The 14,786-nt window shown below is 44.0% G+C and overlaps 1 protein-coding gene across 4 annotated transcripts in view; it reads right to left on the bottom strand.

The window, feature by feature from the left end:
• Window positions 1-482: 482 nt before the first annotated feature.
• Window positions 483-14,786, bottom strand: part of LOC126393337 (protein FAM124A) — a 41,949-nt gene continuing 27,645 nt past the window's right edge. The window contains exons 3-4 of one of the 4 annotated variants that reach the window (XM_050049448.1): window positions 12,549-13,315; window positions 483-2,035 (exon numbers count right to left, since the gene is read on the bottom strand). In XM_050049448.1, coding sequence (XP_049905405.1) covers window positions 1,214-2,035; window positions 12,549-13,315 — 1,589 coding nt within the window. In that variant the 3' untranslated portion in view covers window positions 483-1,213. The remainder of the gene's footprint in view (window positions 2,036-12,548; window positions 13,316-14,786) is intronic. The other 3 variants (XM_050049451.1, XM_050049450.1, XM_050049449.1) reach the window with 3 other exon arrangements.

Here is a 14,786-nt window from a genome sequence, read left to right as displayed (position 1 = left end):
ATTTCCACAGTGGGCCAATCAGGGTGTGACGCTGCACTCTCTGAGGGCTGAAGAGAGCTGAGGACAGGTACACCCAGGACATTCTGACTCTTCCTTGTTTGAATGCAGACCTCATGTTAGCAAACAGAAACTCTGGTCTCCAGGCCTGTTTGAGAATTCAACGCTGTCTTTTGCTGTTTGAGGGGATTTTGTGCATCTTAAAACTTCAGTGGAGGGAACATTAAAGAACCCCTTAACACTGGGTCACCTGAACTGCTCTTGGTGTTTTCATACAAGAGTTTAGCTCGTCAAATGATCACCTAACACTCACAGGCCTTATATAGTGATTTTATTTATTGGTTTATTTGATTAAGACCCAATATAAGCCCTACCCCATATATAAACACATATGGCTATGGTTGGTCTGACTACTGCAGAGTCATTTTTTGCAGGAGTAAATTAAGTATGTAACCTTTCCCATTGAATACAAAAGCCAGATGTTAGTGGGTATTTTGTCCAGTGGGAAAGGGGCTGAAGACTCCAGGTTCCTGTTGCAAAACACGTGATACAGTAAGCACAATTTGGTGTCACGTTACAGCTCAAGAAGTTTGCATTTCTAACATATTCCCCTTAGCTGAGTATCTGTAAAAATCATAGACTGACTATTGTCTGTAGAGTCACGCCGTTTCCAAAGGAGCTAATTAGTGAAAAGCACTTTTTAGCCAATGTCAAGCCGAAACTTACCATGGCAATTTGGCCACCTTAAGAGAGCCACCTTTAGACTCATCATACCTTGCTAATCCACTTCTGTTTGTGGTACAACCTGACGCTTTTCCCTTGAGGTTTGGATATCTTTAATAAATAAATTAAATTGATGCTCAAATCATAAAACCAGTTTGAATAAATACTTTAAGATAAAATGGACAATCAAGGTCAGAGTTGCCTTAATGTTGCTGAGTGAAGCACACATGATAGAGAAACATTTATTGAATAGTGCATATACACAGTTCTATGATTGGTCCTTTTTAAATGTGTAATATTTACTTTATATAACCTGACATTTATAAAGCTGAAATCTACAAGCAAAGAAAGCAACATTCACAAACACATGAAGATCACATACAGTTGGTGCTCCAGTTCATTCTGTCACTGTAATTTTAGTTCTACTTTCAAACACCAGGGGGCAGAGTTGAGTCATGACTGGCCATAGTAAGTCCTCTCAGCTTGTAACAGATCAGATGTAGAATTCTTGGTCGTCTTCTTCCTCCTTGTCTGCCTCTTGAACTGGAGCACTGATAACGCTGCAGCTGTCGGACTGGTTTAAAGAAACGTCACTCAGAGACGGAGCAGCACTTGTGTTCACACTGGTGCTGTGGATACGTGACCCAAACAAGGTGGAGGGAGTGCCACTGGTGGTAAAGCTGTTTGGAAGCCGTCCCAGTGTGGCGGCCCTGTAGGCGTTCTCTGGGATGCCGGGAGAGAGGGATGGGCCGACGTCTTCTGGTGGCGCCGATAACGGCCGAGTCTGTGGCAGGCTGGATTTGATGTACGCAGACACCACCGTGAGGTCCACAGTGCTGCTTGGGTTCACTTTGTTCCCCGTGTCCACATCTGTCTCCTCCGCCCCGATCAGAGCATCCAAGTTGAGGCGGAAGGGCGGGATGAGGGAGGAGCTCCTGTTGAGGGAGTGGCTCCTGTGATGGTGGGGGCTGGGAGATGGTCCAGGAGAGGAGCAGGTGGAGCGGGAGCTGCCTGAGCCCAGGTTGGGGAGAGAGAAGAGGGAGCCAGACCGGTGGCCCCTCCACTGTGACCTCCAGGTGTCCGGGTGGTGCTGGTCAGGCCACTGGTCCTGCTCCTCCGGCTCCTCACAGACCAGAGTTTGGGAGCTGTGGGCAGTCTGGACTCTGGAACGGGACATCGCCCGGTGGTGGTGACGACGGTTCCTGTAGGAGGCGGAGCTGCGGGTGAAGGTGGATGGAGCCGAGGCTGACTGGGTGACAGAGGATGAATGGATGTAGCAGGGATCCTGTTGGTGTTTGAAGTGTGCACCTTGGACCTGAGCAGGATGAGAAGGAAAAATAAACGGGATTATAAACAGCAGGATTTGTATGAAACTTTATCAGACAGTCTGAGGAGAAGTTTTAGTCCAGTTACACACCAAAAAAGGCAACTCAAAAAGTCAGAAACTTTGTCTTTTGTAGAATAAATTTTAGTAGTAGTGGTGCACAACTCATGCATAATATGCGACACAAAGATGATTATTATTATTATTTGTTACAGTATTATCAGTAGTGTTTGACTCTGTGAGAAAGTGGAATATTAGGTGGTGATTCGGAGGTCAGCCCAAAAAAAAATGTTGGCCTTGTACGTTTCTGCAAACCATGAACATGTTACATTTTTATGTTTCAAATGTATCACATCAGCGTTTCTAAAGTGACTTTGTCATCAGGAGGTGAAGGGGATGGAGGATTCCATGTCACCTGGGTGAGACACCTTCCGAGCTGCAGACCACTGTTCAAGACCAACAAACAAAACCAGTTGTTCTTTAGTTATCGCTGTTTTTCCTCTGGGGACTGTGCCACCCAAAAACTGGGTATATAAAGCCAACACTTGATCTTTTCCTAACCAGAACTAAGTGGGTTTTGTGCCTAACCCTAACCACACGGGGCCTCCCAGTGGCTCACCTGGTAGAGTGTGCGCCCCACATACTACAGCTGTGTCCTACCTGCAACGATTCCAACCTCAGGCCCTTTGCTGCACATTATCCACTCTCTCCTCTCCCCCCTTTCCTGTCACTTTGTCTGCGCTATCAATAAAAGGCAACTTGATGAAACAACAACAACAAAAAGTTCATGGTGTAGCATTTGGGTTGAGTTGCACTAGCAACTTCTACTTGCACAAAGTGTGTTTAAGTACAAGTCGCCAGTCAAAGGCAGGTAACCTCTGTTTGCAATAAACCCTTCAAGAATACACTCTTTTCCATCAAGTGTGTAATAATTGTTTCCTCTATCTTATAATCTACGAAGAAAGCCCAAAAATATCCAGAGCCTCCAACATCTCAGGGTGAATCTCATCCACTCCTGGTGCCTTGTTACTGCAGTTTTTTAACTCGAGTCACCTCTGGCAGAGAGATGGACAGGGCTTTCCCTGAGCCTTCCCACAGAGGGGAGTTCCTTCCATCTCCAGTTATTCCCTGCCTATAAACCCCGTCTTCCCCTCCTGACTGAGTCATCTGACAATCTGCCAGAACAACTTCAAAGGCCGACTGTCCCTCTGTGTGGCTTTCCTAAACTCTTCCTACAACTGTTTTCACTTCCATGACCTTCTGGAGTCCTTCACCTTTTAGCTTGACCGCCTCCTTCATAGATCTTATGTTGATAACAGATAAGGAGTCATTACTCACGAATCATTAGTTTTGATAAAAAATTTAACTGCAGTGACAAATAACCTAAATAAACAATGTTTTACTTTTAGATCATATCTCTTGCCTTATCTGATCTCTCCATCATATCACACACAACTGACCCTAGAAGGCCACATTCTTATCCTATAAATGCCAGTTTATGTACAGGAAATGCTGCATTCATGGTTTTTGTGCTGCTGCTGTGAAGGCTTTGGTTCAGCTCGTTGAGATCCAACGAAGATTTCTGATCACCCCACTGGCAGATTTTGTTGTTTCATACTGCCGAATTTCTTACAATTACACCATACTCTGCCTGAGCTTGACGGTTGACCTTTGAAACCGCAGTATATTCAGAATATTTTGTTTGTTTGGAGGACTGCTGCGGTAAAACAGCATAGCAACTCTCCCACGCATGTCCCGAAGAGGTGGTTAAATCTGAGGTCAAAGGGGTTACAAAATAGGAGGTGCATATTCAAGACTATTAACTTCTCCCTGTAGGGCTCTCATGCAACCAAGCGCTCTTCACGCAACATGCAGCACTGCAAAGCAAAGGAGGAAGGGGTACAAGGGAACCCCGGGGTTTAAAAAAGCCCCCACAGGCCCCCTTTTCTCAGCCAGGCCACTTTATGAATCACAGCAGCAGCTGGAGAACTCATCAGAATCCAGACAAGCCTCACGTGTATCACACCTCCATTTATCGACCAAAGTCTCTTAAAACTCAGACTGCTGTTCAGAAAAGCTGCTACACCACAAATCTCCAGTCTCATCATCATCCACTAACAAGTCAGCTCTGTTTTTAACATGTGAGGCAGCTGCAGCAGTATTCATTTCATCGCTCTGTCAGTTCAGTTTTCTCGTCTGTGTTTTCCTTCGCTGTGAGTACTGAAACGCACCGGTCCCTCCTCCTCACCATGCTGATAGTTTCTCCATGTTTCTGTTCTCATGTCTGCTCCATCATCCGGCCTTCTAACCAAACAATACAAGCAGAATCAAGAACTTTCCACTCAGCAGCCTCAAGGCAATTATTTCCAAGAACACTGGGATAGAGGAGAGTTTTCAGTTTTCCATATGTTCAGGTTAAAAAACAATAAATATCATGGAAGCAAATCTCAAAGTTTCCTGAGAACAAAAGTTGATTTACCACGTCCTAATGTCTGAAGTCAGCCTGAAGTCAGTGATGTCTGTATTTCTAACATTCATAAATATTCTTACTGATCATGGTGGGCTGAAACCAAATATTCATACAGTGCATACACCTTCAACTTCAGATGTATGACCCCCAGTTCATCACTTAATGCCTGCCATACATGAGAAGACTGAAAATACTTTGAAAAGACTGGAGTATCTAGGCACACACTTAGATTGGGCAAAGACTGGGGATCTTCCATGGTCACTATTTGCTCGACTAAAACTGAGAAATATGACTAACAATTCCTTACATGTGTGCAACAACTGTGCGCACATAACTTTTGAAACACATGATAAAAGTATCTTTAAAGATGAAGTTGTACAGACAAACTTTACATTTTAGATTTTGTCACCTCAGCTTGCTGCCAGCCCCTGTTGGTTAGCTTTTAGTGGGAGGAGTCTGTGGGAATGAGAGGTGAACCGTTTCAAAAATTAAAATTTCTCACTAAAAGTGCTGGTTGGTGGATCAGATACATGCAGAATTAAACACAGACTCTTGTTCACGTCACCATGTTTGCTGTTGTAAATGTTGTTGACAATGTTCACGTCATTAACCTTAAGTATTTGCACAAGACTAAAAAGTTATCATCATACCAAACATGTTTGATTTTGTCTGAAAGTCAAGACAGGAAAAAGACAGCTCGGACCACGTTAAGGCTAATTTATACTCCCTTTACATACATAAAAAGGTACATCCGTTCCAACGTCAGTGCCCTCACACGTCCATGCTTAATTTATGATGGCATAGATACAGGTAAATAAATCACACTAGAGGGTGGAGTCAACAGAGGTAGCATTGCAGACAGTGGTGGTCTGTGCAGCCATTACATATATTCTTTTCACTATATTACTGATTAGTTCTGCCATTATTAAAATTTCTCCGCCATCTCCTATGCTCGTATCTTGCTTGAGCTACACTATACTGCCCCCACAACTCTGGTGGTACTGCTTCATTTCATTCGTATCTGTAAGCCTTCAGAAAACGCGCACAAATACGGACGAAATGAACGCAGAGTACAGACAGAACGCCTTGTTTGTGACTGATGTCTGTAGCCACGGGGGAGAGGCGAATTTTGTCAGTTTTTCATAATCTAGCAGTTGGGAACATTACAGGATCAATACTGCATGGCATAAATAAAGATGGTGGCCTGCCAAATACATGGCATGATTTATGAAATCTTTCATTATGTACAGCTGAATGAGTCACAATGAGTCTGACTGTGTATAATGTATAACCGTATTTTAACAGAATAACATTACAAAGATTCAAGTTATTCAAGTTAAAAAGTTACTTTAAATCAAACAAACTCACCTGACAATCAACAGGCAACTGAACTGAAGGAAACAGCCTGCTAGCTAGTTAGCAGCTTGTTCCCTAAGCTAGCACACTGTCATACAGTCTCTCCGAAATCCACTGCAAAAGTAAAACATTTTTAACGTAGTCAAGGCAAATTCCAAACTGAAATGTTGCAGAGGGGAGGAGTTTCGCAGGCACATCAGATATCAGAGATTCCCATAGGAATGAATGGACTTCCAGCTGACTCCTCTCCATACACATACTGAAGTGAAATGAGGCAGAGGGCTCCGTCTGTCTCCGTCTCTAAAAATAATCGATCATGGAGCGCACACCAACTGAGGTGAAATTCTTTTTTTTTATTCGACATTAGAAATATGTCTACGACAGTGAAATCCCTTGAAGTTGATGGGTGTAAGGTCGGCATACTGTAAGATGGAATGCATACGGAGAAAAATTAAACCTATAATCTGTGATAACACTGAAAGCTCATGCCAAAAGAGTATAAAAAAACACAACAATGTGAGACCACTGACCCCAGTGTCTCTATCTATAGTAACAGTGCAGCTCGTTAGGGAAACAGCTCATTAGAGGGACGCCTGATTTTGTGAGTGTCTCGTTGAGTGGACTGAATGAGAGGCGAACAATCACACCAGCTCTCATTATCTGCTCAGAGCTTTGCTCCCTTTGACAATGTGTGTGTGACAGTTTACGCGATGTTATTGAGGTTATAGCGGAGTGGGAAGAGTCTGTGCAAAGAGAATGTGTTATGTTACATAAACAAGATTCTTTTGTGCCATTTGTCTGCTCACAGGTTGCGGCTGCAGGGTGTGCACACAGAACCTGCTCTTGTCCAGTGTCAACTCAGACATCCAAAACAGCGACACTGTACAGCGCATCAATATATCCATCCAGCTCACAAAGACAGCCTGAAATGACTGCAGTCAAGTCCAATAAACACTTTCAGGTGAAAGTTCAGGTGAAACACAACCTTATTTAGTGTCTTATTTTGATACACAACCTGACAGTGTAATTTTGGGTAAAAAGTTGTGGTACAATTTTATCCATTTTTGCCTCTCAGTGAATAAGGACCACTCTTTATTCTTTTAATAGCATTCACCATTTATTTCTTTACCAGCACATTGTCAAACAATTTGGGAAGAATGGCGATCGACTGGTATGGGAACACCAAAGAACATCTAGAAAGCTGGCTGATTACAGGAACCACCTGCATTTCAATTTGAGATGCAGGCATCACAGGATCATTCCCAACAGCTTATGCTTGGGCTCCACCGTGAAAGGACACAAGGCTGCAACAATCCATCAGATGGCTGAGAACCAGCTGGACAACGAGAGTGAGACAGATCCATTTCACCACTGATGCACTTAAATCCAAGACTGACCATATATTTAAGGAACTGACAGCAATTCTACCCAGTGAAGTCCTGGAAAATGTCTCTAAGTTTGTTGAGAGGGCACATACATCACAACACACTAAGGGCAAGGAACGACAGACACGGACATTCCTGACACAAAGTCCTGACTTGGAGAAACAAGGACAACAACACAGCACGTCTGGACATTTATGAGAAGTGGTTGAAAACTGGAAAAGGATGTCCTTGACAAGGGACTGAACTTTGCTGTAACACCAGAACAGATACTGGTTATAGATCTTATCACGGCAACGGAGTCAGCCATCAGAAACAAGTTGGCAGCCACAGAGGCAGAACAACTGAGACTTAAGGTATCAGCCGCTCTCGCTGATGCAAAAGCACCTCCTACCAACCTCACCATCGAAGAAAGGAAGGCTCTGGCATCACTGAGGAAAGACCTGAACATCAGCATCTTGCCGGCAGACAAAAGGAGATGCACTGTGGTGCTGAAGACAGTGGACTACCTGCCGAGACACTGAGGCGAGATCTTACCAGTGGCTATAAAGAGAAGGTTATGGACTTTAAACTAAAACTGGAAAAGGACAAAGTCATTGACAGACCACTGTTTTATCGACTCTACCCTGGAAAGGCTATCCTGTGCATCTATGGACTCCTCAAGATACACTAGGAAGGAGCACCAATCAGACCCATCATCAGCAGCATTAACTCAATCACGTGCAACATCTCCAAACACCCAGCTATGATCCTAGCTCCTCTGGTTGGTAACACTCCACACCACACCAAAAACTCTCAGGATTTTACCAACAAAACCAGAGAGAACACTGGACTCTGAGGAAACTATGGTATCATACAACATCACTTCACTTTTCACTTGCATTCCCACCAAAGAAGCAGTAACGACAGTGAGAAAACATTTGCTACAGAACAGCACTCTTTTCAGCAGAATCAACTTCACCCCAGACCACATTTGTGACCTGCTTGATCTCTGTTTGACCACCACCTACTTCAAGTACAGTGAAGGTTTCTACTGACAAAAGCACTGCTGTACTATGGGCTCACTGGTGTCCCCTATAGTGGCCAATCTTTACATGGAAGATGTGAAGAAGAGAGCTCTGACCACCTTTACAGGAACTGCTCCTAGCCACTGGTTCAGATATATGGATGACACCTGAATATTTTTTTGGATATTTTCATAATATTTTCTGGAAGGTTTAGAAACATTTGTTTGGATATATTATTTTTTCAGACATTTCATAAACATTTTTTCAGGTATTTTAATAATGTTTCTTGTGTTTCTGTTTTTTGTCCTCTATACTCCACCATGTCCTGTTTATCCTTCTCTCACTCTGTCCTTTGCTTCACTCTGAGCCATGAAGTGGTTTTACCGCTGCATATTTATCTCTCCCACACAGGAAAGAAGAGGCAGTGAGTGTGTGTCGGCTGTGATTTGAAACTTAATGACACTTCAGGGAGCCCAGAGCAGAGCAAGTTTGTGCCTGTGGTTTTCCCAAAGATGCTGCATGTCAACTGCACGTAGTTACCGAAACTGTTCTGTGCATGTTTGTGTGAAAGCCTGTGCGCCTCCATCTGCTAATACGACATGACAGGATCTGTCCTGTTTTCTGTGAGGAGAACATGTTACAATGCCGGCGAGGAGACGCAGCAGGGGGTGCTGGGTAATGAGGTTGTTGACATGGCGATGATCAGACCCTTAAACTTCAGTTATGTTGGGATGAGCCAGGTCAGCCGGAGATCTGACCTCAGCTGGATAACAACACCGCAAACGAACATTAATTCTCAACTACGCGCGCACACACAGCGGAGATGAGAGGATTTGTGATTTAAGTCAATAAATGTAAAAAACTGATTGGCTTCACAGTTTGGTTTCAAATCAATCTCCAGAATATTAACTATTCTGATAATCAGTTGTTTTCATTCATTTCCTTGTTCCAGTTGTTAAAATGTTTGATTTGTTGCTGTTGTGTCAGATGTAACAGTTAATAAACTGAATATATTTAGGTTTTGGAGTGTTCTTCAGACATTTTTAAGACATCATCTTGAGGTCTGGAAAATTACGACTGGCATTATTTACCACTTTCTGACACTGCCCAAAAATACAGCACAAAGTACTCTGTATAAACCTGATAAAACACTCAACAGTTCCAATCAGTTTCAGATTCTGGGGCACTTTTGGATGAATTTAGAAACTTAAGTTTAGTTTCCAAATGTGACAAGAAGAAATCAGTCGCCTTCATCACTACGAGGTTTAGTACTGTATTATTTAGAGCCACCGACCACGTCACACCAAACAGAATAAATTAGACAACTAGAATTACCGCCTTGCAATTAAATGCCTCCGCTAACCAGTCTAAGGCTGCTGTCAGCCCTAGAGTGGTCTCCTCTGGTCTGAATCAAGGACTCATGTTGTTCCAAAGTTGTATAATTGCCTAGAGTTGGTTCGTGTTCTCACGGCAGCATTTACAAGAGGACCAGATCAAATGCCTTGTGTGAGAAAGCTGCTCTTGATTGGTCAGAATTTCCATGTGGGAAAAATCCAGGAAGTAAAGCAAACGTTGAAGAAGAGTACACTTGCAAGATAAATGTGACACTTTCTAATGTCACAATGGAGGGACAACTACGCAGGTTGATTTTAGCGCTGCTCATCGTGGACTATATTGCTGTCATTGTTCATTTTAGTCAAACCATACAGTTTGAAAACGAGGCGCGGCTCCAACTAGAAAACAATGTTTTGATGCATTGGATGTGCTGAATGTGCATATTAAGGCAGTACAGGAGGAGGTGCACATTAATAATCCTCCAGGACTGTAACATGCTCATGTTTAACTCAGTGTTTGAATATTTATGAATTCTTGGCCAAAAACATGTTTTGTGAGGTCACACTGACCTTCGACCACCAAAATCAATCAATTCTTACACAATACGCGCAGGATTTTTAAAGGATTAGTTTGATGCTTGGGGAAATACATTTACTTGCATCCTGGCCGTGAGTTAGATCGCCAGAATAAATGTCAGCATTGTATGTTTCTGTAAACCACGGACACATTACAAATACATCTGTACTTTATTATTTAGCAGATATGTTGAAACTTAACATTTATTTATGTTTCAGCAATGCTGTGGTGAGGTTAAGCCACAAAAATGTCTAGTTATGGTTAGGAAAAGATTACGTTTTGGCTTAAAACACCCACTTTTGGTGACACGATCCTGGCTGGAAATGCAGCAATGACCTTCTTAACCCACTGGTTTTGTTGGTTGTTAATCTCAAACAGTGATCTGCAGCTTGGCAGGCATCTCGCCTAATGTAACACCATCTACCATCCCCTCCACCACCCAATGACAAAGTCAGCTCATACACATATGAAACTATTAACTACTGTTGTTGTCCTGCCATGTTTCTCCCTGATGCTGCCAGGCGACTGGCAAAAGCTGCAAATCAGAACTGAAGTACAGAGAGTTGTTGACTAGAGATTATAAACTGTCTCAGCGTGGTCACTTCCTGTGAACTGGCAGCTTTTTACAACGTTGACGAACGGCATGTTGCAAGAAGTTGTATGTTTCAACTCATCTCATCGCCAATCTAAACTGGGCTTCACAGACAGGAGAGACTTGCTAACCACTTCCTTGTGTCAGACATGACGTGGTGTAATGCAGTTGCAGTGTTATAGCACAGAGGAGCACATGACTTGAGACCAGGTGGCCGTTAAGCATCATGCATATGGTCCATTGTCATGACAGATTAGCGTATTGTTTCACTCGGTGCTGTTCCAATCTCAGTAATGGACTGTTGCTTAATCGGCTTGAACTTTCAAAACTACTTATCTACCTCCGCCTGGACACACAGCCCTCTGAAACTGATACCCTCCAAACAAGGACCAGTTTGTGTGTGTGTGTGTGTGTGTGTGTGTGTGTTCATTCACACACACTTTCTTTGTGTGATCATAGTGAAACAGTTAAATGTGCACATGCAGTCTTTTCCAGTCTGGATGGATGGATGATGGTGATGGATACATTTATGGCTGGGTGGATTAAATGGGGCTGAAAATTGAGGAGACTCAGAGCTGCTCTGTCTGCTGTGTGATTTTGTTATTTTTGGCTGCAGAATCTGCGACATCCATCTCTGAACCATTTTTCACTTGTTCTTTCATCCAAGACACTGACTTTTCTGTTTTCTTGTATGCAATACAGACTGTAAACAGAGTAAACTGTCCCTCTCTCTGTCTCCTCATTTTGTCCCGCAACTTGGTGTCGAGGTTCATAAACCCCTTTTATACCTGCCTGTTAAGTAAAAACAAATCCTCACTCATCGTCATGGACTTTCCACGTCCACATATGACGTCCAAGGTACCCTTGGTGTGTTGGTTGTTGACGTTCTGGGACGCCGTGTCAACTTCAGCCTATTACATGCATTGTCTGTTTTCAAAATACACTTCTGTTTTCACAGGAAATGTACAGTTTGCATACAGTCTCTTTCAAAATAAAAGCATTACGTCTGTACAACACTGTGAATTGGTTTTTATTTTTTCTTTAGCCGACACACACACGTGGTTACATTTAGCCAACACACACGGCAGCACAGGTGTGATGTTTTGTTGATGATTAATGTGTGTGACTCACCATGGGAGAATTACAAGTAGCTGTTAGCGGCTAACTCAAAGAAGAACAGCGGCTGTAAATGTTTGCAAATTAGGAAAACAGAGATTTGGGAGCTCCTCCTAGCAGAGGACGAGATCAGCCGCCATAGAACAGGGACGGTAAATGAGTGTTATTGACACATTAATGCCATTGTTGTTGTTCAGAGAGCGCCGCTAACATGTATGTTTTGTCACACTGAAGGCCAACACTATTGAGTTACATGTCATAACAGTCACGTCTGTTTTGATTCCACAAAGCTGCGATGTAGTGTATCATCACACACTGGAGTGGAATGATGCCATCGTTGTTTAGTTCTGTGCAAAGGAGGCATAAAGACGTGACTTTGTTGTGGCCCTAAAGCGCCATCTCTGTGTAAAAAGATAAAACTTAAGATACTGATAGATTTGTTTTGATCTGAGTAAACTGGGGAAAAACTTCTTCTTACTTCTAAGCCTTCTGCCTCAGGAGTTCTGAGCACAAGTGTGAAATGGTTTAGAAAAGGCCACATGGTACCAAAAACACATCACTTGTTCCTCAGCCCAGGGGATAACTTTTCATTAAATCTATCTGAAATCAGTTGAGCCATTTTTGGGACGAACACAAAGTATTAAAGACGTAACCAACAAAAAGCTCTCACCTGCAGCAAGATCTTATTTCCATCGTAGTCCTCTGTCTGCCAGCGGACTTCACTGATTGGGCTGCAGGGGTGAGGCAGCAGCGGCACCAGCGTCCCAACGTCTCGTACCCTCACCTCCATCACTGCTGACTCCAGCACCACCGGACTCTGACCTCGTGGGAGCCTCTTAAATGATAACTGGATCTCCATATCTGGGTTGGAGTACACCACAAAGAAGCAGAAGTCCTCCTTCTTCTGTGCTACCCTCCGCTGCAGCAGCAGCTTGTAAAGCCGCACCATGTCGGCATAATTTTCATGTCGGCAATAAACAGTAAATCGCACAATTTCTTTCCCATAATGGACTTGCCGCACGGCCCAGAGTGGTGTGCCAGCAGACAGAGTGAAAAAGTCCTGACTGCATGGTGTCAGCGGTAACATCCGCCGGCCATTGCTGACTTTTTCAGTGTGGTGGTAGCGCCAAGGCGGCCTCTGCAGAGCGTGGTGCAGCATCAGAATCTGCTCCTCGCCACCGTACGCCTCCTGGAGGAAGAGGATGACCGCCAGGGCCGGCTGGCATGCTGCAACTGGGCTGCCGTTTTGATGGTGCTTGGGCCGGGAGACAGAGGCCCGCTCTGAGACCCGGAAGAGCTGCAGCTCAGGGTGAACCCACGCCAGCACAGCATCGGCAGCACGCTGCAGGAACTTGCCCTGGCCGGGGTCGGCGATGAGGTGGACGCTGACAAGGAAGGGATCCTGGAGCTCACCCATGGATAATTCACCTCCACACACAACAGCATCAAGAAAAGACAAGAGAGGGCGGAAAGGGCAAGAACAGAAATGGGATGAGAAAGGACACAAAATTATCATCAGCTTGTTAAATCTGGCATTGTATCAGACAAATAAACCCTGTCACCTAGAAAATACGTAGTTTAACATTCAGTGTAATATCATTTTGTTGTATCATATCTGTGCATGGCACCAACAGCATCAACACATCCTCACTGTGACCTCGTCACATGTCCACGTTTGGTCATGGACTTTCCACGTCCACATATGACGTCCAAGGTACCCTGGGTGTGTTGGTTGTTGACGTTCTGGGACGCCGTGTCAACTTCAGCCTGTTACATGCATTGTCTGTTTTCAAAATACACTTCTGTTTTCACAGGAAATGTACAGTTTGCATACAGTCTCTTTCAAATTAAAAGCACTGCGTCGCTACAACACTACTAATTGGCTTTTTTTCTTTAGCAACACATACGTGGTTACGTTTAGCTGACACACACACATGGTTATGTTTAGCCAACACATACACGTGGTTACATTTAGCCGACACACACGTGGTTACGTTTAGCCGACACACACACACGTGGTTACGTTTAGCCAACACACACATGGTTACGTTTAGCCGACACACACGTGGTTACGTTTAGCCGACACACACACGTGGTTACGTTTAGAGCCAACACACACATGGTTACGTTTAGCCGACACACACGTGGTTACGTTTAGCCGACACACACACACGTGGTTACGTTTAGCCGACACACACATGGTTACGTTTAGCCAACACACACATGGTTACGTTTAGCCAACACACACGTGGTTACGTTTAGCCGACACACACACGTGGTTACGTTTAGCCAACACACACACATGGTTACGTTTAGGAAAAAAGAACAGGGTTTGTCTTTACAATCTCACAGGAAGTGAACATCGGCCTCCTGGGTGAAAGTCAGACAAACGTTATTTGTAGGTCTATGGATGCAAACTCAGTTTCACATTTGAAAGCTTGATTCTCTGTTCACCCATCCACCACTTCACCCTCCACATCCTTACTTTACATCTTTCCATATGAAGGAAACATGACTTTTTCTGCACGTCAGATTCATTCAAAATGAACATAATTCCTGATGTTTTCTTTTCTTTCCTTTGTTTACCTCTTTGTTCACATCACTTTCCTCCCTCCTTCCCACACATCCCTTACTCCCATCCATCTCCATTTCACTCATCCACATCTTAACTCCATCTTTCTCCAAGTCTCTGTTTACCTTTCTCCCCCTCCGAGCCTCCCTCCTCTCTCCCCTCCACCAGACCCATGTGGAGCAGGGCTCCTCTGTGGAGGCTCATTATTGCCATTAGGAGGTCATTACTGAAGCCCTGAGGAATGTTTCAGACCACAGCAGGAGCGGTGCATTCAGGTGTAGCCTCCCCCTGAACCCCTGACCTGGAAAAGCTCTGCACCCTGACAAAGGTACCACA

The sequence above is a fragment of the Epinephelus moara genome, chromosome 7, assembly GCF_006386435.1.
Source record: "Epinephelus moara isolate mb chromosome 7, YSFRI_EMoa_1.0, whole genome shotgun sequence".
Taxonomy (NCBI): Eukaryota; Metazoa; Chordata; class Actinopteri; order Perciformes; family Serranidae; genus Epinephelus; species Epinephelus moara.
This window is presented reverse-complemented; position numbering and strand designations above follow the sequence as displayed.